Source organism: Balaenoptera acutorostrata, chromosome 14 (assembly GCF_949987535.1).
Source record: "Balaenoptera acutorostrata chromosome 14, mBalAcu1.1, whole genome shotgun sequence".
Lineage (NCBI taxonomy): Eukaryota > Metazoa > Chordata > Mammalia > Artiodactyla > Balaenopteridae > Balaenoptera > Balaenoptera acutorostrata.
In genome coordinates this window covers 26,126,751-26,148,563 of record NC_080077.1, presented here as the reverse complement: position 1 = coordinate 26,148,563, position 21,813 = coordinate 26,126,751, and the positions used below count along the sequence as shown (strand labels likewise).

Below are 21,813 nucleotides of genomic sequence, written 5' to 3'. Positions count from 1 at the left end.
GGACCGCTCTTCATCGCGGTGCGCGGGCCCCTCACCATTGCGGCCCCTCCCGTTGCGGGGCACAGGCTCCAGACGCGCAGGCTCAGCAGTTGTGGCTCACGGGCCCAGCCGCTCCGTGGCATGTGGGATCCTCCCAGACCAGGGCTCGAACCCGTGTCCCCTGCATTAGCAGGCAGACTCTCAACCACTGCGCCACCAGGGAAGCCCCATTTATGATTTTTAAAATCTCCAGAAAGTGGGCATAGAGGGAACATACCTCAACATAATAAAGGCCATATATGACGAACCTACAGCTAAAATCATACCCAACAGTGAAAAACTGAAAGCATTTCCTGTAAGATCAGGTCAAGGATGTCCACTCTCATCACTTTTATTCAACATAATTTTGGAAGTCCTAGCCACAGCAATCAGAGAAGAAAAAGAAATAAAGGGAATCCAAATTGGAAAAGAAGAAGTAAAACTGCCACTGATTGCAGATAACATGATACTATACATAGAAAATCCTAAAGATGATACCAGAAAACTACTAGAGCTCATCAATGAAATTGGTAAAGTTGCAGGATACAAAATAAATACAGAGAAATCTGTTGCATTTCTGTACACTAACAACAAAAGGTCAGAAAGAGAAATTAAAGAAACAATCCCACTTACCATCACATCAAAAAGAATAAAATACCTAGGAATAAACCTGCCTAAGAAGGCAAAGGATCTGTACTCTGAAAACTGTGACACTGATGAAAGAAATTGAAGATGACACAAACAGATGGAAAGATATACCATGTTCTTGGATTGGAAGAATCAAGTGTCAGAATGACTATACTACCCAAGGCAATCTACAGATTCAGTGCAATCCCTATCAGATTACCAATGGCATTTTTCATAGGACTAGAACAAAAACATTTAAAATTTGTATAGACACACAACAGACCCCGAATAGCCAAAGCAATCTTTTTTAAAAAAATTTATTTATGTATTCATTTATTTAATTTTTGGCTGCATTGGGTCATCACTGCTGCACGTGAGTTTCCTCTAGTTGCTGACAGCAGGGACTACTCTTCGTTGCGGTGCGCAGGCTTCTCATTGCGGTGGCTTCTCTTGTTGCAGAGCATGGGCTCTAGGCACATGGGCTTCAGTAGTTGTGGCGCACGGGCTTAGTTGCTCCACTGCATGTGGTATCTTCCCGGACCAGGGCTCAAACCTATGTCCCCTGCATTGGCAGGCGGATTCTTAACCACTGCACCACCAGGGAAGCCCCAAAGCAATCTTGAGAAAGATAAACAGAGCTGGAGGAATCAGGCTCCCAGACTTCAGACTATACTACAAAGCTACAGTCATCAAAACAGTATGGTACTGGCACAAAAACAGAAATATAGATCAATGGAACAGGATAGAAAGCCCAGAAACAAACCCACACAACTATAGTCAATTAATCTACAACAAAGGAGGCAAGACTATATAATTGAGAAAAGACAATCTCTTCAAAAAATGGTGCTGGGGAAACTGGACAGCTACATGTAAAAAAATGAAATTAGAACATTCTTTAACACCATACACAAAAATAAGCTCAAAATGGATTAAAGACCTAAATCTAAGACCAGATATTATAAAACTCTTAGAGGAAGATATAGGCAGAACACTCTTTGATATAAATTGCAGCAATATCTTTTTCATTCTGTCTCCTACAATAATGGAAATGAAATCAAAAATAAACAACTGGGACCTAATTAAACTCAAAAGATTTTGCACAGCAAAGGAAACCATAAACAAAAGGACAACCCACAGAATGGGAGAAAATATTTGCAAACAATGTGACCAACAAGGGATTAATCTCCAAAATTTACAAACAGCTCATGTGGCTCAATATTGAAAAAAACAAACAACCCAATCATAAAATGGGCAGAACACCTAAATAGACATTTCTCCAAAGAAGACATACAGATGGCCAGGAAGCACATGAAAAGATGCTCAAGATCTCTAATTATTAGAAAAATGCAAATCAAGACTACAATGAGATAGCACCTCACACCCGTCAGAATGGCCATTATCAAAAAGTCTACAAACAGTAAATGGTGGAGAGGGTGTGGAGAAAAGGGAACCCTCCTACACTGTTGGTGGGAATGTAAATTGGTACAGCCACTATGGAGAACAGTATGGATGTTCCTTAAGAAACTGAAAACAGAGCTACCATATGATCCAGCAATCCCACTCCTGGGCATATATCCAGGGAAAAATGGTTCAAAAGGATACATGCACCCCATTGTTCATTGCAGCGCTGTTTACAATAGCCAAGACATGGAAACATTCATCTGTGCATTGACAGATGAATGGATAAAGAAGATATGGTACATATATACAATGGAATATTACTCAGCCATTAAAAAGAATGAAATAATGCCATTTACAGCAACATGGATGGACCTGGAGATTATCATACTAAGTGAAGTAAGTCAGACAAAGAAAGACAAATATCATATGATATCGCTTATATGCAGAGTCCAGAAAAAAATGATACAAACGAACTTATTTACAAAGCAGAGACAGACTCACAGACTTGTGAACAAACTTATGGTTACCAGAGGGGAAGTATGGAGGGGAGGGATAGATTGGGAATTTGGGATTGACTGGTACACACTGCTATATTTAAAATAGATAACCAACAAGGACCTACTGTGTAACACAGGGAAGGAACTCTGCTCAATACTCTGTAATAACCTAAATGGGAAAAGAATTTGAAAAAGAACAGATACATGTATATGTATAACTGAATCACTCTCTGTACACCTAAAACTAACACAACATTATTAATCAACTATACTCTAAATTTTAAAAAAAATCTCTCCAGGTATTCTCATAGCTAGGTGTCGTAGCAGAGTTGACACACTTGACAGTTGTACTCAGAATTCCTGTATCTGGAATGTACAGACCAGTAAATACTTCCTTCTTCCTCTATCTTCCCCCAAGCCTATATGGAATATTGCCTTTGTCTGGGTATGTTATACAACGTGCTGTCACATCCTGGCTTTGTACTTTCAGAGGCTATCCTTGCACAAGATAAAATGATGCAACCAGTTAGAGAAAAGAATAACGTGCAATCTTGCAGTTAGCTATTTCTTGGATTCCCTAGATAACTAGCAGAAGAGAGATTTTAAGCTCTTAAGCCTATCTTAGTGAAATAAAGACTTCATTCCTAGATATGCAGGAAAAAGTGAAACTGGGGAAACAAAATGAACTCAAATGTCCAAGCATAATGTTAATTATTATATTCTAATTTTTCCATTTATTAAAAATTCCTCGGCCATCACTTAAAAAAAAATAGTAAAAGCTTTGGGTTTAAGGAAAAATGGCAAAGGGTAGGAAAAAGGCCAATTAAAATTACTATAACTCAACAGAAGTTGTTACTTTCTTGATTTGTTTTATTACTCATAACTATGAAAGAAAACAGGTCATATACCATAATTGTGCCTACGTTAAAAATTTTTTTATAAAATTGTTCTATTTGTTTCCTAAGTCTTGTTGGGAATCGTTAACTCAATATCATAATATTAATTCTATAGCTCCCAGATTTTAAAAGTGTAAGGAATTCCATTAATCATGATTAAAATTGTCATCTTGTAATGCCCCAAGAAATTTGTCCTTTTTGAAGAAAGACATTAAAATACAAGTAGTTTAGTTTGTAATTTTGCCTAGTCATTCTGTTTGTGTAAGGTCTGAATTGCTTTAAGGTAACTCATATAAGGCAACCGGCTACTAATCAATGCCTTTCTTTTCATTTGAAGTGTTTCCTTCAGGGAAATTGTGGTGAGTCTACTATCCCATCAAGTGTTACTCCAGAACTTATATGATATCTTGTTAGAAGAGTTTGTCAAAGGCCCCTCTCCTGGGGAGGAGAAGATCCAAGTACCAAAAACCAAGCTGGCTGGCTTCCTCAGATACATCTCCATGCAGAACTTGGCCGTCATCTTTGACCTGCTGTTGGACTCCTACAGGACGGCCAGAGAGTTTGACACCAGCCCTGGGCTGAAGTGCCTGCTGAAGAAAGTGTCTGGCATCGGGGGCGCTGCCAACCTCTACCGCCAGTCTGCCATGAGTTTTAACATTTATTTCCATGCGCTGGTCTGTGCTGTTCTCAGCAACCAAGAAACCATCACTGCTGAGCAAGTGAAGAAGGTCCTTTTTGAGGACGATGAGAGGAGCACAGATTCCTCCCAGCAGTGTTCATCAGAAGATGAAGACATTTTTGAGGAGACCGCCCAGGTGAGCCCCCCTAGAGGCAAGGAGAAGAGGCAGTGGAGGGCTCGGATGCCCTCACTCAGTGTCCAGCCCGTCAGCAACGCCGACTGGGTGTGGCTGGTCAAGAGGCTTCACAAGCTGTGCATGGAGCTGTGTAATAACTACATCCAGATGCACTTGGACCTGGAAAACAGTATGGAGGAGGCACCGATCTTCAAGAGCGACCCTTTCTTCATCCTTCCCTCCTTCCAATCTGAGTCATCCACCCCGTCCACTGGGGGCTTCTCGGGGAAAGACACGCCTTCCGAGGATGACCGCAGTCAGAGCCGGGATCACGCGGGCGAGCCGCTGAGCCTGAGGGGGACCAGCGGGGAAATGCTGCTGCTGCCCCCGAGCCCCAGGGTGGAGAAGAAGGACCCCAGCCGCAAGAAGGAGTGGTGGGAGAACGCCGGCAACAAAATCTACACCATGGCGGCCGACAAGACCATCTCAAAGCTGATGACCGAGTACAAGAAGAGGAAACAACAGCATAACCTGCCCGCCTTCCCCAAAGAGGTCAAGGTGGAGAAGAAGGGAGAGCCACTGGGGCCCAGGGGCCAAGGCTCCCCACTGCTCCAGCGGCCCCAGCACCTGATGGACCAGGGGCAGATGCGGCACTCCTTCAGCGCTGGCCCCGAGCTGCTGCGCCAGGAGAAGAGGCCCCGCTCGGGCTCCACCGGCAGCTCCCGGAGTGTCTCCGCAAGGGACGCCGAAGCCCAGATCCAGGTGGGTACCCGCCCCCCGCCGGAGGATGCAAAGGTCCACAGCCGGCCATGCAGGAGGGAAGCTGGGTATCAGTGACGCACCTGTGCCCCTCAGGGAGCACTCAGACACGTTATGAGCCTCCAAAGTCAGGGGACTGCCTGCCCCTAAGACAGTATATCCTTGTGAAACTGAAATTGTATTCTCATATAATTTCAGGAATTGTTTTTATGGGTTATAACAGATACTACTGAGAATTAGGAACCCACCTGTGTAAATAAGATGACGCCAAAGCTTAGAAAATGGATGGACTTAAACCCAGGACTCAATGCCAGTTAATCATTTGAAGATAGCCCTGAAGCAATTCTGTAGTTATGAAGAATTATGTAAAGGGAAAAGGCAAAGTGCATATTATGTGGTTATTCCAATGAATTGTTTTTCTAGCCCATCCTGAGCACATAAAAATTCTCATTTTCAGAGTGTTCCTATTCCTTTATATAATTAATATTTGCAATTCTATGGTACCTCCCAAAAATGAGCTTGAGAAGTAAAGAAGAGGGGCACTGTTTCATTCAATTTAAGAAAAGATGAGATGGGAAAAGAAAGATAGAGGGATCTAAACTCGTGGAGAGCCCTTTAAAAGTAATCTGGGGCTTCCCTGGTGGCGCAGTGGTTGAGAATCTGCCTGCTAATGCAGGGGACACGGGTTCGAGCCCTGGTCTGGGAAGATCCCACATGCCACGGAGCAGCTGGGCCCGTGAGCCACAATTGCTGAGCCTGCGCGTCTGGAGCCTGTGCCCCGCGACGGGAGGGGCCGCGATAGAGAGAGGCCCGCGCACCGCGATGAAGAGCGGTCCCCGCACCGCGATGAAGAGTGGCCCCCGCTTGCCGCAACTGGAGAAAGCCCTCGCACGAACCGAAGACCCAACACAGCCAAAAATAAACAAATAAATAAATAAATAAATAAGAAAATCCTTTAAAAAAAAAAAAAAGTAATCTGGATGTTTATTTTAAGTTGTAGATTCCTGTTGCAGGCATAATAAGAGAGGAGCTCTTGGGCCCTAGGATTCTATGGACCTATACAGGAATGTATTCTTAGAATGAACATAAATTTGGAATTAGTATGAATCTTGCAAGATACCTTTTTCCTCTGATGTATCTTGAACATAGAACTAAACTTCATAGTTCAGAATCCACAAAAATCATCTTAGACTGTATTTGTAAAAGTATCCAGTCAAACTGAGATGTAAGGTTATTCTTTAACAGATGACCTTCTTGACAAATAGCAAATCTTAATTGCTTTTTCATGTCTTGGAGATTTGCTTATGATTTCAAAAGTTACCCTAAATTAAGGTAGACCTATTCCAAATTTTCTAGACATTAGAGAGACTGCTGATTAAAAATGTCATATGGCCTGTGAAAATCTCATCATGAGAAGGCAAGAGAGTTTTTAAAAATCTGAGGAGTAAGATTTTTGTATTTTGTAAATGTTGGAAATAATGTATTCCTAATGTGAAATGAGTCTCTGCTAGTCCTTTTATATACATATATATATATATAGGAACTTAAACTGATGTTTTATTATAAGTGCATTAAATTAGTAAAGACTACATTTATTGAAGCCTAAAGCCTGAGAAAACTCATTTGCATATTAGCCATACTTAAGAGTACAAATGAAACCACTGGAGAAAACTGCTAATTCTCTTAATTCCTTTCTCTTAGGCATGGACCAACATGGTGCTAACAGTTCTCAATCAGATTCAGATCCTTCCAGACCAGACCTTCACAGCGCTCCAGCCAGCAGTGTTCCCATGCATCAGCCAGCTGACCTGTCACGTGACTGACATCAGAGTTCGCCAGGCTGTGAGAGAATGGCTCGGCAGAGTGGGCCGTGTCTATGACATCATTGTGTAGAAGACTCACATTCCATTCCCAAGGAAATACACTAGGAGGGTTTAGAGTATGTCTGCCAATCCAGCTGACAGCATTTTCCCCCCCCACCAGCCCCAGTGACTCAGAGAACACCCAGTTGCTCCCTAACTAATCAGCATCGGGGCCATTCTGGATACTAAGGTTGTATCTGGATGACACAAGTGAAACTCTAAATTTGCACATAATTTCAGAAGACTCTACATTCCTTGACACATTTCTAAATCTTATTTCCCAATGCTTTTGCCTGCAATATTATCCCCAAATGAGTCACTTTTAAGGGCCACTCCTTTGAAAACATTACATTGATCCATCATTTTAAAAAATGCAGTAGCTAAAGAAATATCTGCTGGTTAAGTCAAGCTGATGTACACAGACATCTAGTACCAGACATGATTAATTGGAGGAAGAGTTATATTATGATTATGAGTTCGGCAGGGAAGAAAACAGTTGGAGAAATGTATTCTTGGGTGTCATAATCAAGAAAGGGATGACTTACTTCCTCTGTAACTCTGTAAAATATTCCAGAACATTTCAAAATTGTTCCTAAGTTGTCAAGATTTTCTGGTTGGTATTTGCCAACTTCCTCATGTAAGGTACTACTGTGCCTTCACTTCCCTACTTCTAAAGGAAGGAAATTCTTTCATGGCAGGATTTTAAGTCTGTGCCGTGGCAGCCTTTGACACATAGTACTCAGTGGTATTGGCTGATACAGATAGTGCCAAATGACTTAAGACCGGCCACCCTGACTGTCCCAATAGTCTTTGCTTTTGTTCCCAACGCAAAAATGAAAAGGGAAAGAAAAAATGGTGCCTTAGTTCCTTGTTGCACACACATTTCTATGCTCCACAATTATCTGAACATAAGGTATAACATTTTGTCTTTAAGAAAATAAAACAACTCATTTTATATCAACACCCTTGGAAGAAAGGAACTCAAGAATTCACCGTCCAATAAACAGACTTCTCAGGGAAGGGAGCAGGAAGTGTGGGGTTAGGGAGACAGCTGGAAGGGGTGGGAAAGGAGGTGATGATGAAATCATTTTAAATTTGAAAATATTAGACAACAATCGTATGAAATTATGGTGTCGTTCATACACACTCTAGTCTCAGAAGAAAATAAAACTACAGGAGAAAAGGACACAGAATGAAGTTTAGGAAATGAAGCTTTTCAGTTTAAAATATTCCTCCTCTCTGGCAAGTAGATTTGCCGTCTGTTTGAGGTCTTTTAATTCAGGCATATTTTAAGCAGATATTTATTTTCCTAATTATTCCTAGAAAATTAATTTGGAATCTTTATTATTTACAGTATATTTAATATTTATTAAATTATAATAGTGACTGAAACTCCTCAGTCAAGCCCACTCACACACATTCTAAAGAGTCAGTTGCTAAGACATACGTTTTAATTTTCCCAGCTCCTAAAAATTGTTTGTAATTGAAAATATTATCCCTGAAACATCAACTCTAAGTGTGGAAGTAAGGATTTAAAACTGACAGCTTTATTCAGTGCTGGTATTTGTAAACTTTGTCTTCCTTGGGAATATATAACTATCTACAAGGTTAAGAGGAAGACAGGGTTCCCTGATTTATTTAGGCAATCTAAAAGAAAGAACCTTATCATTCGCTATGCCATCCGGAGCACCACAGAATTCAGAAGATGTTTTTCCAGTTCCACAAAACACTCTTTGCCTTCGGTTTTTGCTCATTAGACAATAATGCAAGTTTAGAAACAGATCAACAATTTGATGTTAACAAGCAATGAATCGTTGGGATAGCAATGAGTTGGTTCTATACTTTAGATTTTTTATATTTTGTAAGTAGAATTGAAAGTTGGGTACATCCTTTTTTTTTTTTTTTTTTAAACAAAAGCAGTACACCATTGTTGTTTTGTTTCTTTTTGTAGCTCATTTAAGGTTCATTTCCTTTTGAGCCTGAGTATTCCACAATTTACGGGGGTGGGGGGAGCTTCAGCAAAGCAGAGTATTATCAAATCAGAGTAATTACAAAATGTTTATATCTAGCAACTTTTTATAAAGTATAAAAATTCAAAGGAAGCCAGTCTCAATTTATGAAGGTCATGTCCTGGAAGTTGTTAACGGTTTAGAAGTCAGAATTCATTGTCTTGACAGATTCTCTATTGTGGGATTCATGGCTAGCTTATGAAAACAAGTTTACCCCATTCTGTATTCAAACACTGCTCTAGTACCAGCCTAATTATGGATCCCAAGAATAAAAGATAAGAGGATGTACATCATTCTTTACCTACAATTTTGTCAGAGGGTTTTGGTCCCTTCCCGTCATCTTTTCTGTAGACCACCCCTCCGGCCCACAGCAGTCTTCAACCCACCTCCATTCCCAACACACTCTGTGCATCACATCCCTGTCAGATTTCAGCTGGAAAATTAGCTAAGTCACAGTAATACTTCTCAGAGGTATTTGCAGTTTTCAAAAAGGACATTGCTTGATGCAAATAATCTCCAAGGAATAGTACACTTCAGGTCACAGCGAAGTCAGTCAAATCTTCCCAGGGGTGGAGAAGAAAGGGACATATGTAAAAAACCTTAGTAGAGGAGTGGTCCCTCCCCACACTGCCCCATCAGTCCCTCACTCTTCCTGGTGTGTCCATTTCTGCCTTTCCGCATCTCTTCTTTCATTCCCTCCCATGGTCTCTGAAAGACCAAGGTCAAGACAAGCCTTTGTAGTTACAATAGCTATTACCATATATTTTCAGATCTAAGCAGAATAAGATTTTTATTGCTTTTAGTTGCCTGTATTTACTGCCAAAAGTGTGTTACCCTCTGGTTGAGATTTATTCTTTTTCTAATGTTTTGGTAAAGTGTTCATCTTTTCCAAAGTGAGGAAGCACCCTAGAAAACTCAAAGTGCAAAAGAATTCCTGACTGAATAGCCCAACCAAGTACACCACGCTCTGCAACAGATTTCTCCTTGCCATAGGAGGACTTAGATTTGATGGAGGGCTAATAAATTGTTCATAGGATCTCTCACCTCTTGCATCTCCTGATCAGCTTTGACAGATGCTTAGGCTGTCTCTTTACACCCTCTTGTCATCTCTCCCCTTATGATTATTTTCCTGCCTTCTCCATCAATACAAAACTAGGGCAACTTTTACCACTTTTAGGCTATTTAATGACTGACCAAGGCAGATGCTAACATATAAAACAGCTCAGACTAATCAAACATGACAAAATGTTATCATAATTCCAAAGTACCTTTAAATTGAAACTTCTTAGTACAGCGATCACTAGGCTTTGTTGTTGCTGTTCTTGTTCCAAGGAGAGGGCTTATACAGAGTCAGCTGAGAGAGTCAAATAGCCTTAACTATAAGAAGGTAATGCAATTGTATAATAGATATTTTTGACTTCCCCAAATACATCATAGTATTGCTTATGTAGGAAAGTTTTCTGTCTCAGAAAGAAAAATCCATTTGTGTCAGTCCTATCAAACTAAGCAAAATGAAGACCTCTGTTTGGAGCTGATAACAATAGCAAGAGGTTACAAACAGCAGGGGGGGAAGGTGACATCATTGAGTGCCTCTGAGAATGTGGACCTTTATCTACTTACCATATTTAATTCCCACAATAACATTGTGAAACAGGTATTGTTGTCCTCATTTTTTCAGATGAGGATGCAGACCCAGAGAGGTTCAGAAACTTGCCCAAGATAACCCATAAATGGCAAAGTTGGTTGCAAAAGAGATGTTCCTGAATTCAAAGGCCAGGCTCTCTCTACCACACCATGTCTAAGTGCACAGTGTAAACACTTCAGTGTTTCAAGGAATTAAACAGTTAAAATGAGTTGAAGATATTACGTTGATGTCCCTATCTATAATGTTATGGGGATTTTTCAGTAGGGTTAAAAGAAAAAGTGTTTAGGCATAGTAAGGTCATATATAACATAATATTTTTATGTACGAAAATAAAGAAAACAAAATCTAAACTTTAGTCTTAAAGCAGATCCTCAGTGGTAATTTAGGAAACTCACCAAATTAGGTGGAAATGATGGAATAATATTGTCCATGGCCAGCTATTATGTGGAAAAACATGACAGTCTGTGTCTGGAATGACAGGAACAATTTGTTGACCTTTACCAATTACCATTTAATCACTCAGAATAAAGTGCCCTGCAGCCAACAGTGCCTCTCTACTTGCTTCCCCTGGAAGTATATAGGACTAAATTGTAGGTCATCATCAAACTTTGGGAATATGCAAAATAAATGACCATTTTTCAAAATGCACATTCTCTGAAGAAGAAGCAACTGGTCAGACAAGATTGCTTAAAGATTCAGGTACTGAGGGCATCAGGTCAATATCTATAGTAACCATGTGTCATGACACCTAAATATTTCTACTTGCCTTGTAGACAAGGAAACAGGCAGAAGGAAAAATCCAACATAATGCATTAAGTGAATGACAGAACTTACATCCGCTTGGGTACCATTTAGGAAGATTTAGTGTGGCCTTAAAAAAGCAAAAGACTATTTTTAAGCACTTTTTATTGAATATTTGAGCTTGTTTATGGCAAGATTTATGAAATTGGGTAAAGAAGTCATTTATAATTATGCCTCATCCAAAAAAATGTGTTCTCCTTCACGAGTTCAGCAATCTAGAAAACTTTGTCTCTGTCTTTCGTGAGATCCCTTTCCTCTGGCTGTATTGTAATATTTGTATTTGATGTGGAAGTAACTAATAACTTAATTAAGGTTTTGGATTAAAACACCATTTAGATTTCCAAAATACAATTATTACTTCAGGGAAGATAGACTAAAAAAAAAAAAATCATCCCCTGGGATAATGTAGGAGAAACTTACTTGAGAACAATGCCTAATTTCCTTGTAAAGAGGGGAAGTACTTATCAATTGAAGAACAACCCACTACCACACTGCTAGCACCATCCAAAACCTTTCCCCTCTATCTTTGTGTGATAATGCAAGGGGGGTCTAGGGAGGAGAGACTAGCTAGCTGGCCATCTTAGTGACACAACTGCAGTCAACTTCTGCTGAATTCCATCCAATTACAGTCCTTCTAGCCTTTTCAACTACCAAAAAGTGTTTGTACTGTTAATTCCTATCCTGGAAGTTCAAGTAGTGGTCGTCTAGTATCTTTGGACGTTAGAACAGTAGTTGTCAAACTTCAGCACATATCAGAGTCACCTGGAGGTCTTGTTAAGGCACAGATTGCTGGTCCGGAGCCCAGAGTATCTGATTCAGTAGGCCTAGAAATCTGCATTTCTAACAAGTTCCCAGATGAGGCCAGTGCTGCTGGTCTGGGGACCACACTTTGAGGACCAATACCTGGAAAAAATTTCTAACTACTCCCTTTAAGGTCAGCCTGACTTATCAAGCACTAGAGAAAAACTGAACTTCACCTTGGGCAGACAACTTGGAATTGGATTCTCTACAGCATTGCTGTTCAGTCTTCCCAGTTTCCAGGACTATTATGCCAACAATTGATTTTTACAAGGTAGAAGACAATGAATGTATAAGTTCTACGGAACCGTGAGATCAATGTAAGCTTCTCGTCTTTGTATTTAGAAACATTAACTCTATGGATGACCTTTTGTATCATGTTGACTTTTTGACTTGTACTGAAGGTGATTTTAAAGTATGTAGTGTTTTAATTTCTTCTGTCCATACAGTTTTGATGAGATGTTTCCATGTTGATTCCATCACAACCTTGGCTCCTGGCTTCCAGAAATTTTTGAGTAGTTGCTCGCTTGCCAGTAGTTTTATATCCCTCATTAGTCACCAGAATATCAGCACATCAAGATGATATTATACTACTTGATGTGCCTTCATCTTTCACTTAACTGTCTGGTGTAAATTAATATTTTAATTTCCTACATATCTGTAAAGAGTCTACCAAATGGCTTCACGGGAATTTGCAAGTGGAACCAACTCCCTTTTGAGCAGCACATGTGCCTGTTTTAAGGACTTTTCATTACATATGTTGTGTTGTGCACATATCTACACAATCAAGACCATATTCATTATCTCATCTTCCAAATGAGGAGAAAAATGTAAAAGCGCATCAGTATGTTTTGGGAATACAGTGAAATCATGTTAAATGTAGATGGGGCCTTAGTTTATCTCTTAACTCTTTATTCAGTTAATTAGTTTTGGAAATTCTTTTTCCATTAAACAAAATAAGGACCATAGAGGTAATAATTCAAGAGAAAAAAAATTGAGTATCTCAAAATCACCTCCCTTCTATAAACTATACTAATTACACAAAATTTTTATGGATTCAGTAAGTTTCTCTAAAGACTTCTGTTTAAGTATCCTTTCATTATTTAAACTGTTATGTAAGTAGAAAGTAATGACTATATTTACTAGAATTAGTGAGATGAGAAAGCACATCAGTGTTAATGATGTCAAGGATTCAAGTCCTTGCCTCTGTAGACAGGAATAATTGAAGCTTTTCTATTGCAGTTTCATTTCCCCTAATCATTTTTGGAAATTATGTGTGCGTTTAGTTTTTTTTAATAATAACGGATGTTGAATTAAATTTTAAAAATTAATCTCTAGTAATAATTTATTTTTGTTTTACCAGCTGGTGCCAAAACGGGGAGGGAGGAATCCAAAAGCCAATCTTTTAAACTAACATGTAAAGTTTGTTTTCTCTTAAAGTTGCGAAGCTCACGGCCCTGGCTCTACCAGGCACCAGTGGCCACCACGGCTGCCTCGTGACTAGGTACAGGCAACTTTGTGTTCCTCTCTCTCTCTTCTTTCATCCAATTTTTGTTGGAAGTGGTTCTCTCTAATAAAACTTGGTTTCCCACACAATAGGTAAAACTGGACAAAGATTAATGCTTTTTGATATTTTTGGTTTCACTTCAATTGAAACCATGTGGTAGAATTTCCAGGTATGGCATGAACGGGGCAGGAGCAGGTGCCTACAGGGAAAGGCTGGTTTTGTTTGGTTTTGTTTCTTAATTTGTTTTTAGTGGATGGGTGGGGATGGGGGCAAGAATAAGAAGTTTATTGCCCTAATCATGCCAAAAGACTGATTCAAGATGATTTTCCTGCTGTTCTAAGAGGAACAGACTTAGATAAATTACATTATAATTGGTTCCCCTGATACCATCTCCCACTCTAAGTAAAGCCAATGGGTGGTAAGGGTCCTTTTATCCTTTCTTGTATTATGCCAAAGACTAGACTTGTTTTCACTGAAAATTATAAATAAATGAAGCTTGGTACAGCCATAATGATTTGAGTCCGTATACCATTTTATCCATAGAATGCAAAATTCATCCCCGCAACCCTATTCACCAGGAGCCTTGAAGCATTTTGTTTACTCCAAAGGACTTGTCAAGGAAGTACAGTTTTTGTTTTGCCTTCTTATTTAGTCAGTTTGGTCACATTTATTAAAAAAAAAAAAAAAAAAATGAAAACCACCATCCTTTATATGTTGATATAACTATTTGATTTGATATAATCTGTGTTGTTTAACAGGTTCCTGTAAGCAAGCTTGCAAGTGTATTTTGTGTACATTTTATCTGAGGTGAAAATGAAAATTCTAAAGAGAAAATATTTTAAAAGATATTGTATTTATGTTGCTTGTGTTGTAGAATAAAGATTCAAATGCATCAAAAAAATCTGATATGTGAAACCATTTTCTTCACTGAATAAATATATCAAAATATGTAAATATCCTGTTTACAGAATTCTGCTAAATGAACTAGGTTCCTTTCCTTGGCGTTTCATAACTCTGAAGAAACTCCCCCTTCCAATTCTATAATACAGAGATAGTCACTTGACAATTTGGTGAATGCCTAGAAAATACATTTGAAGAAAAATATATATATAACATAGTATTATATATTATATACAGTATTATACTACATTATATATAATATTTACTATATATATCTACTACATATATACCATTGTTTCCTTTTTAAAGAGAGGGCTTATTTTACAATATTATTTTGATGTTTTTCTTCATAAGAATGGATATCAAATTCATGTTATCAGTAGATATTGATGTAGTTTATTCATTTAAAAGAACTAAACGAATGTATTACCTTGATTGTTCATAAACAACCGAATCCCTAAATGGGAATATTGTTATTAAAAGGTAATATTAAAAAGAAAAATACAATGCTTTTAACTTCATTATCTTATTGGATTGCAGTTTTTAAATTGACTCTTTCAAAAGCCTATTAATAGTATAAGCCTAGGAATCATCATACCCAAATTGTGGAAAACTGCTATTTGGCCACTAGAGGGATAAAAGCCGTACAAAATGGATGGAATTTGTGTATATGACCTTAAATCATGATTCTATCATTCTGTCATACGCTCTGGTAATCTCACAGTTGTACTGCTAAGACTCAGCCCCTTCCATTGTATGAACAAAATAAATCTAAAATAGACACTAACATACTTTGCATAAGGAAATCACCAACAAGGGACCAGCCATGTTCATAGAGACAGCTGTGGCAGCGTAGAGAGGGCCTTGGACCTTAGCCAGAAAAGCTGACTTCACATCCTACGCTTTGCCCCTTCCTGGGAGTAGGAAGACCAGACAACACTTGGATACAGAGCTCAAGGTTCCTGCTCTGTAACGTGAAAGATAATGTGAAAGCCCCGATGTTGCAGTGCTTTGTAAATGCTAATGCCTAATAGGTGCTAACTACTATTTGTTAGAGAATAACCCATTTCATAACTAGCCCCACTATTCTGCAAGGTGATTTATACTTGAGATCTAATGCGTACATATCCTTGACATTCACATCCATGAATGCACTACAACACAGAAAGCTTAACGTCTTGTGCCAATCTTATAAGAGGAGGTCAGCAGCTCAGATGCAGATCTCTTTAGCCGAACACTTTGGAAATAAATTCTAGGTCAATACCAATTCTTCCATTATTAATATCCACCAATAAATACAATATGTACATAAATCTATATGTATTTCTTTAGAGACTTGATATGCTTCAACTATTTGGCTTATGATCAAAACTTCTATTATGATTTAGCTTTGATAAATATTTTATATCACTCATTAGAAAATTCACTTTCCCATCCAGCTTAAAGATAGGTTCAATACGTAAGTGAAAATAAAATTGAAGTATAATGCTATATTGTGGCTTTCACATATTGACCAACATTCCTATTATCTCGAGCCTTTGGAAGAGCACTCTAAGCTCTTCCTTGTTTGTTTTTATTTATAGATTCCTAGTTACCACATCAAGTCATTTGTGCCCTGAGTCTGCCCTGCTAACTTAATCTGGTTGCACAAAATGTTTTGTTGTCAGAGAAACAGACTATTTAGTTTAATGGTCTCATCCAAACTCAGAGATGGTACCAACATAATAAAATCCCAGAAAAATGTATAAGCAGTTTCTAAATCACAACAAAAGTATTATTTCAAGATGAAGGGATCAGATTTACAACAGTTTAGAGCAGAGAACTCAAATATTGAACTTTGATTTTGATACGGTTTCCTAGTCTTCTTTATATCAATATATTATTTGCTATGTTATTTGTCTCTCCAGCAGAGGATAATCTTAAAGAAAATAAATTATATGTTAAATGTTGTGATGCAGAAGGCTCCATTATAACTCAACTTGAAAGAGTGAGTATTGAAGCTAATTTACCGATTACAGAGGAAAAGATACTGTTAGCTACGTTAGAGTTAAAAGTTCAATATTCTAAGGTTTGTTTTCATCTGCTCCTAAGATGGCCATCAAATCAGTAAGTATTAATGAATTTTCTAATTAATAATAAACTACAAAAATAACATTCTTCTCAAACCCTAAAATAGATTCATTTTTGAAGTAGAAGGAATATATATTATTGCAAATCCCTCTCAGATCAAAACCATTTAGAAATAGATTTCTTGGAAAACTGAGCACAGCTGACATCTGTTCAGTATCTATTCAAGTAGATGATTGGCTTGGGGTTCACTGCTCCAGGAGAGGGATAGGGATATGATGGGGCGGAATGACAAAAAGTTGCCTGTGAGATTCTCTGGCTCTTATATTCTGAAAGAGAGAGAGAGGGAGAGGGAGGGAGAGGGAGAGGGGGAGGGAGGGAGAGGGGGAGGGGGAGAGAGAGAGAGTTTAATTGTGGGTTTTGAGGGAAGGGTGTCATGGAAAGGGAGAATGAAGACAAACTCTCTAGGGTAGAAATGTGAGGGAAAAGAAATCCTTCCTCTTTGATTAGAGCTGAATTCCCAGGGCTGGAAGGAAGAGGAAGAAGAGGTTTAACAGCAGAAAGTCTGCAGGTCAGGAAGGACCCCTGCACTGGCAAAACTATAAGAAAAAGCATTCCTGCATGGTATTCCTTGGCTGCAGTCAGGCCAGATAGCCTGGGAAAAACATCCCAATCCCTAGGTATGTCACAGAGTAGCAGAGAGATCTCCACACACCAATTCATGATGTAGAAGTAACAGACTGATCAGCCACCCTGGCAGAATGGAGGCTCAGAACACTTTTTAGGTAAGTTAGAAGAAAATAAAGAAAATTGAAATTTGATACATGAACTTTGTGGACTGAGATTTACACCAGCTTTTGCAGTGAATAATCTAAAATCACGGTATGTCTAGTTTTGCAAGGCAATTGGAATTGGGGGGTGGGGAGGCAGAGACAGCTGCCCCTACAAATGCAAATTTATTTCCAAGGAAATGCCGACAGAGTTGGCACTTGACGAGCCCTCCCAAGTCCAATGCCGTTGGCCCTTGGCAGCATCAGAAAGGTTTCTGCCTCTTTGGGAATAAGGCTGCCTCATCAGATCATCTTCCACTGAGGTCCCAAATTCTCTCCCCTGAGATGTGTGAGCTAGTTTGACAGAGTAGAGTTTGGTTCCTCCCATTTGGGGGCCCCAGATGCTGTAAGTAAACCAAATGTGTCCTCCACCTGATTCCCTAGCCTCCCTTCTAGTTGCTTCCAGCTAAACTTAGGCATCTCACCCCCTTCTGCCAGTGGCTGCATTAGTCCCACTTCATGTTTTAGCTAACCGGCAAAAGACATCGCCCACTCCATGTAGATTGTAGCCAAATTCAGTCTTAGAACTGTATATTATTTCTTTATATAATCTCCATAAGGAACATAACAGGACAAAAGCTTACTGAGTGACTCAATCTCTATGAAAAACATGCCTCCCCGTACCTCCGATTTATACACCTGCACCAGCTCAGCTACACTGGACAGTCTCAAATTGTAATGTAAATAAGAACCATTTGATTGTTGAACTTGCAGGTGTCCAGGCCTTACCATAGAAATTCTCACAGTAAGAATGATGCAGGCCTCAGGGATCTGCATTTTGACAAGCTTTCAACAGGATTCCTATGGATCACTCTTCAAAAATTATTCTATGTTTAGTCTTATTCTAAGAATCTAGTTCTAAGAATCTGATGTATAATCTGACCTAAAATTAAAAGGCTGTAAGTTTGGTCCCTCAAAAGAATAGTGTAGGTAGAGGCCCAGAAGTGAGTAGCAGTTTTTCAAGCATTTAACCCCCCAGGTAGATTCACTTTAAAGCAGAGATTTGTGACCTGGGGTGTACAAAGAATTAGGGGATTCTTAAACAAGAAAGGGAAAAAGTAGAGCCTTATTTTTACTGACTTCTAACTGAAATTTAACATGTCTTTCAATTTGTAATGTAGGCAACAAACCACAGTGATGATGGCAGGCCCAGTGACTTGTTACCCATGATGTCACAGATCTTTTCCTATTGCAGATCCCTCAAAATTCTATTTGGGAAGCACTAGAGTTGCTATCAGAACCACTGCTAGATCTTGTCATTTAATGTGTTAATGGAGAAGAATACCTATATATTACTGTTCCAAAAATTGAGTATTTTGACAGCTACATTGGTTTCCTTTGTAATAAAATGTATTTTAGTCTATGTATTTAAAGTTATTTCAAATCTTTAACATTACTCTCAAAAGGGATTCATAGACCTCCCCAAACTGCAAAGGAATCTGTGGCACAATAGTCAGTGAAAGAAACTCTGTCCTAGGATTATCATAATGAAGGATGGCTGTAAATCTAGGGTAAACTCATCAAGTTATGTTTGGGACAGGTGCATTTTCTCTCATGTCACCTTATATTCTATTGTGATCACCTGGGAGTCAGGAGCCCTAACTCCCAGTCTTAGATCAACACAGTGTGTTTGTAAGCAAATTACATCTCCGAGTCTCATTCCCTCATCTCCTACGTGACATGGTTCGTGAAGTGACTGCCAACATCCGGTAAAATATAAACAACTCAGTTTCCCTGACCAGAATTCTGAAAGGCAGCTCCTGTAAATTCTCACAAAGGCTCCTGCTTTGGAGATATTCAAATGAGGAACAGTGCACAGATTTTTTTCCTACTAAGAAGTATCTCCCTACTATAAAGTTTACATACAGTTCTGTATGTAGTCATGAATTTCATACATTTTTAAAAAAATTCCACTTGGTCTGGGTTTTCAAAGCACTGTAAGAAAAAATATTTAACATTTAACAACAGAAAAAAATCAATGTTTTAATGTTGGGATTGGCCCATTAAATTAAAAAAAAATACTAGTCTCATGTAATATATTTTAAAATTGCTTTGAATTAGGAACATTTCAAAAATAAAAATAGACCTAACAATGTTTAAAGATGAAATGGGTAACATATAAATCAAAAGAATGAATTTTAAATTCTTATCCAGATTTGGCACCCTATAAATGAATATACCAACCCTTAGAGGTCTGGAACCTATTTGACTGCTAATTACTAAGCTACTATTCATTCTAAAATATTCAATAACTAATATTGGCAATGACTTTACTAGGGAAACCTGGTAGATAAATGGTCAAACTCATTTATTATCACAGTCTCATACTATTAGTCAACAGACTATGCAAAAAATCTAGGAGAATTTTACCTATAACACCAATAATGGGCAGCCAGTGTTGACTATTTAATCATTTCTTCATTTATTTTTGTTATTTTCATTTTGTTTTGTTTTGTTTTGTTTGTTTGTTTTTTTATACTGCAGGTTCTTATTAGGCAGTTATTTTCATTTTTAAAATGAATTTATAGACCACTGAAGTAAGCATTTTCTTAAGAAAGGTGAGACTAAGAGGACAGAACTTTCCAGAGGAACAGGAGTCTCTGCTACTCTATGTTTAAGCTTGTCATAGAAAGAATATTTCCTGTCTGAATGGAGCATCAGATGGCAAGGAACCCAAACAAGCCCCCAAAACCACATCCTCACTATCTCAATACCCAGACTGTGCTAGACAACGTACTTACAATATGTCCTCTCATTTCACCAAACACTGCAAGGTAAGTTTCTCAGATCACATTTTACAGGTGGAAAGTTAAGGCTCCAAAAAATAGAAGGGGGCATAAGTTGCTGAAGGTCACAGGGCTAGCAACTGGCAGAGCTAGATCGAACCCAGATCAGCCTAACCACAAAGCCATGCTCTCTCCATCACATGATAGCTTGGGGTAAAAATGAAAATGAAATTAACAATCTGGATAAAACCCTGTCCAGTGCAGCATCTCCAACCTCAATCAGTTGAAATCACCCACAGACCTAAATTTCAAACATTTTCTTAAAACCTGTACTCTCAAAATAGTTGTGTTACACTAGTCCTCACAATGAGAGCTGGCCTGGTGTCATGACCATGGGAAATACAGAATAAACCCATCTGCTATAAAAATAAGCATCATGAAATTCAACTGATGGTTGTATTCAACCCAACAATCTAGCATTTGCTAAAGGAAAACTTGAGGGAGCTAATACTGAAGACAAACTAAAAGGTCATTTTAAATATCCACAACTTTTAGAATTTCTAATTTTATTCCTGCATTAGGTTATGCTACTGAGAAGCAACGTATTTAGACCAAATTATCTCAGCTTCCTTTAGAAATGCCTTCACTGAATTAAGATTTAATGTCATGCCTGCAGCTTTTAAAAAGGGTCGATATGAGAAATCGCCAAATTTGTCTTCCATAAATCTATATTAATAGCAGGTGTCCATTACATTACTCATTTGTTTTCTTATATAAAGAACCATGAGGCCCATTTTTCCAGAATTCAAAACCAGAGTCTTTGATAACAATTATCTGATTGTGCATTAACTATTGACTTTTCCAGAAAAAATGGGTGCTTACTTGTTTTAGTTTTCACCTTAACTTCAGAGCTAAATTCAGGCTCATGCAGAGAAGTGTGCTAAGGAGTAATGGAAGAACAACCCACCAGCCCCATGTTACTTACTGCGTATCTTAACTCAGCTTATTTACTCTTTACAACAATTCAACAAAGTCCTTTCAATTCATGTCACTTTATTGCAAGGAAAGTATACTGAGATAACTTTCCTAAGCCTGCCCAGCTAGAAAATAGAATTCAAGACCAGGTCTGATTCAAAGTTCATTACTTCCAGCCATGTGGAAAGAATTATTTCACTCTTATGCTCTGGAAGTACCCATTTCCCTGCCCTTTAGGGTTTTTTTGTTTCTTGTTTTTGGCTGTGTTGGGTCTTCGTTGCTGCACGCGGGCTTTCTCTAGTTGCAGTGAGTGGGGGCTACTCTTCACTGTGGTGCACGGGCTTCTCATTGCAATGGCTTCTCTTGTTGTGGAGCACAGGCTCCAGGCACACGGGCTCAGCAGTTGTGCCTCGTGGGTTCTAGAGCGCAGGCTCAGTAGTTGTGGTGTACGGGCTCAGTTGCTCTGCGGCATGTGGGATCTTCCCGAACCAGGACTTGAACCCATGTGCCCTGCATTGGCAGGCGGATTCTTAACCACTGCGCCACCAGGGAAGTGCTGCCCTTTAGTTTTATATTGTTTTTATTTATGAACAACCTTAAAGCCTTTTTGTAAGCAAGTAATATATAAATCACATGTAAATAAAATATTTTCCCAAGAAACATGTGATCTAGCTAACTCTATGATACAACTGAAACCATGC

The 21,813-nt window shown here is 38.8% G+C and overlaps 1 protein-coding gene across 4 annotated transcripts in view; it reads left to right on the top strand.

Annotated features, from left to right (window-relative positions):
* ARFGEF3 (ARFGEF family member 3) overlaps nt 1-11,278 on the top strand; it is a 206,982-nt gene extending 195,704 nt beyond the window's left edge. For all 4 annotated transcript variants that reach the window (XM_007190935.2, XM_007190936.2, XM_007190934.2 and 1 more), the window contains 2 exons: nt 3,777-4,995; nt 6,694-11,278. In XM_007190935.2, coding sequence (XP_007190997.2) covers nt 3,777-4,995; nt 6,694-6,885 — 1,411 coding nt within the window. In that variant the 3' untranslated portion in view covers nt 6,886-11,278. The remainder of the gene's footprint in view (nt 1-3,776; nt 4,996-6,693) is intronic.
* Nucleotides 11,279-21,813: the final 10,535 nt, after the last annotated feature.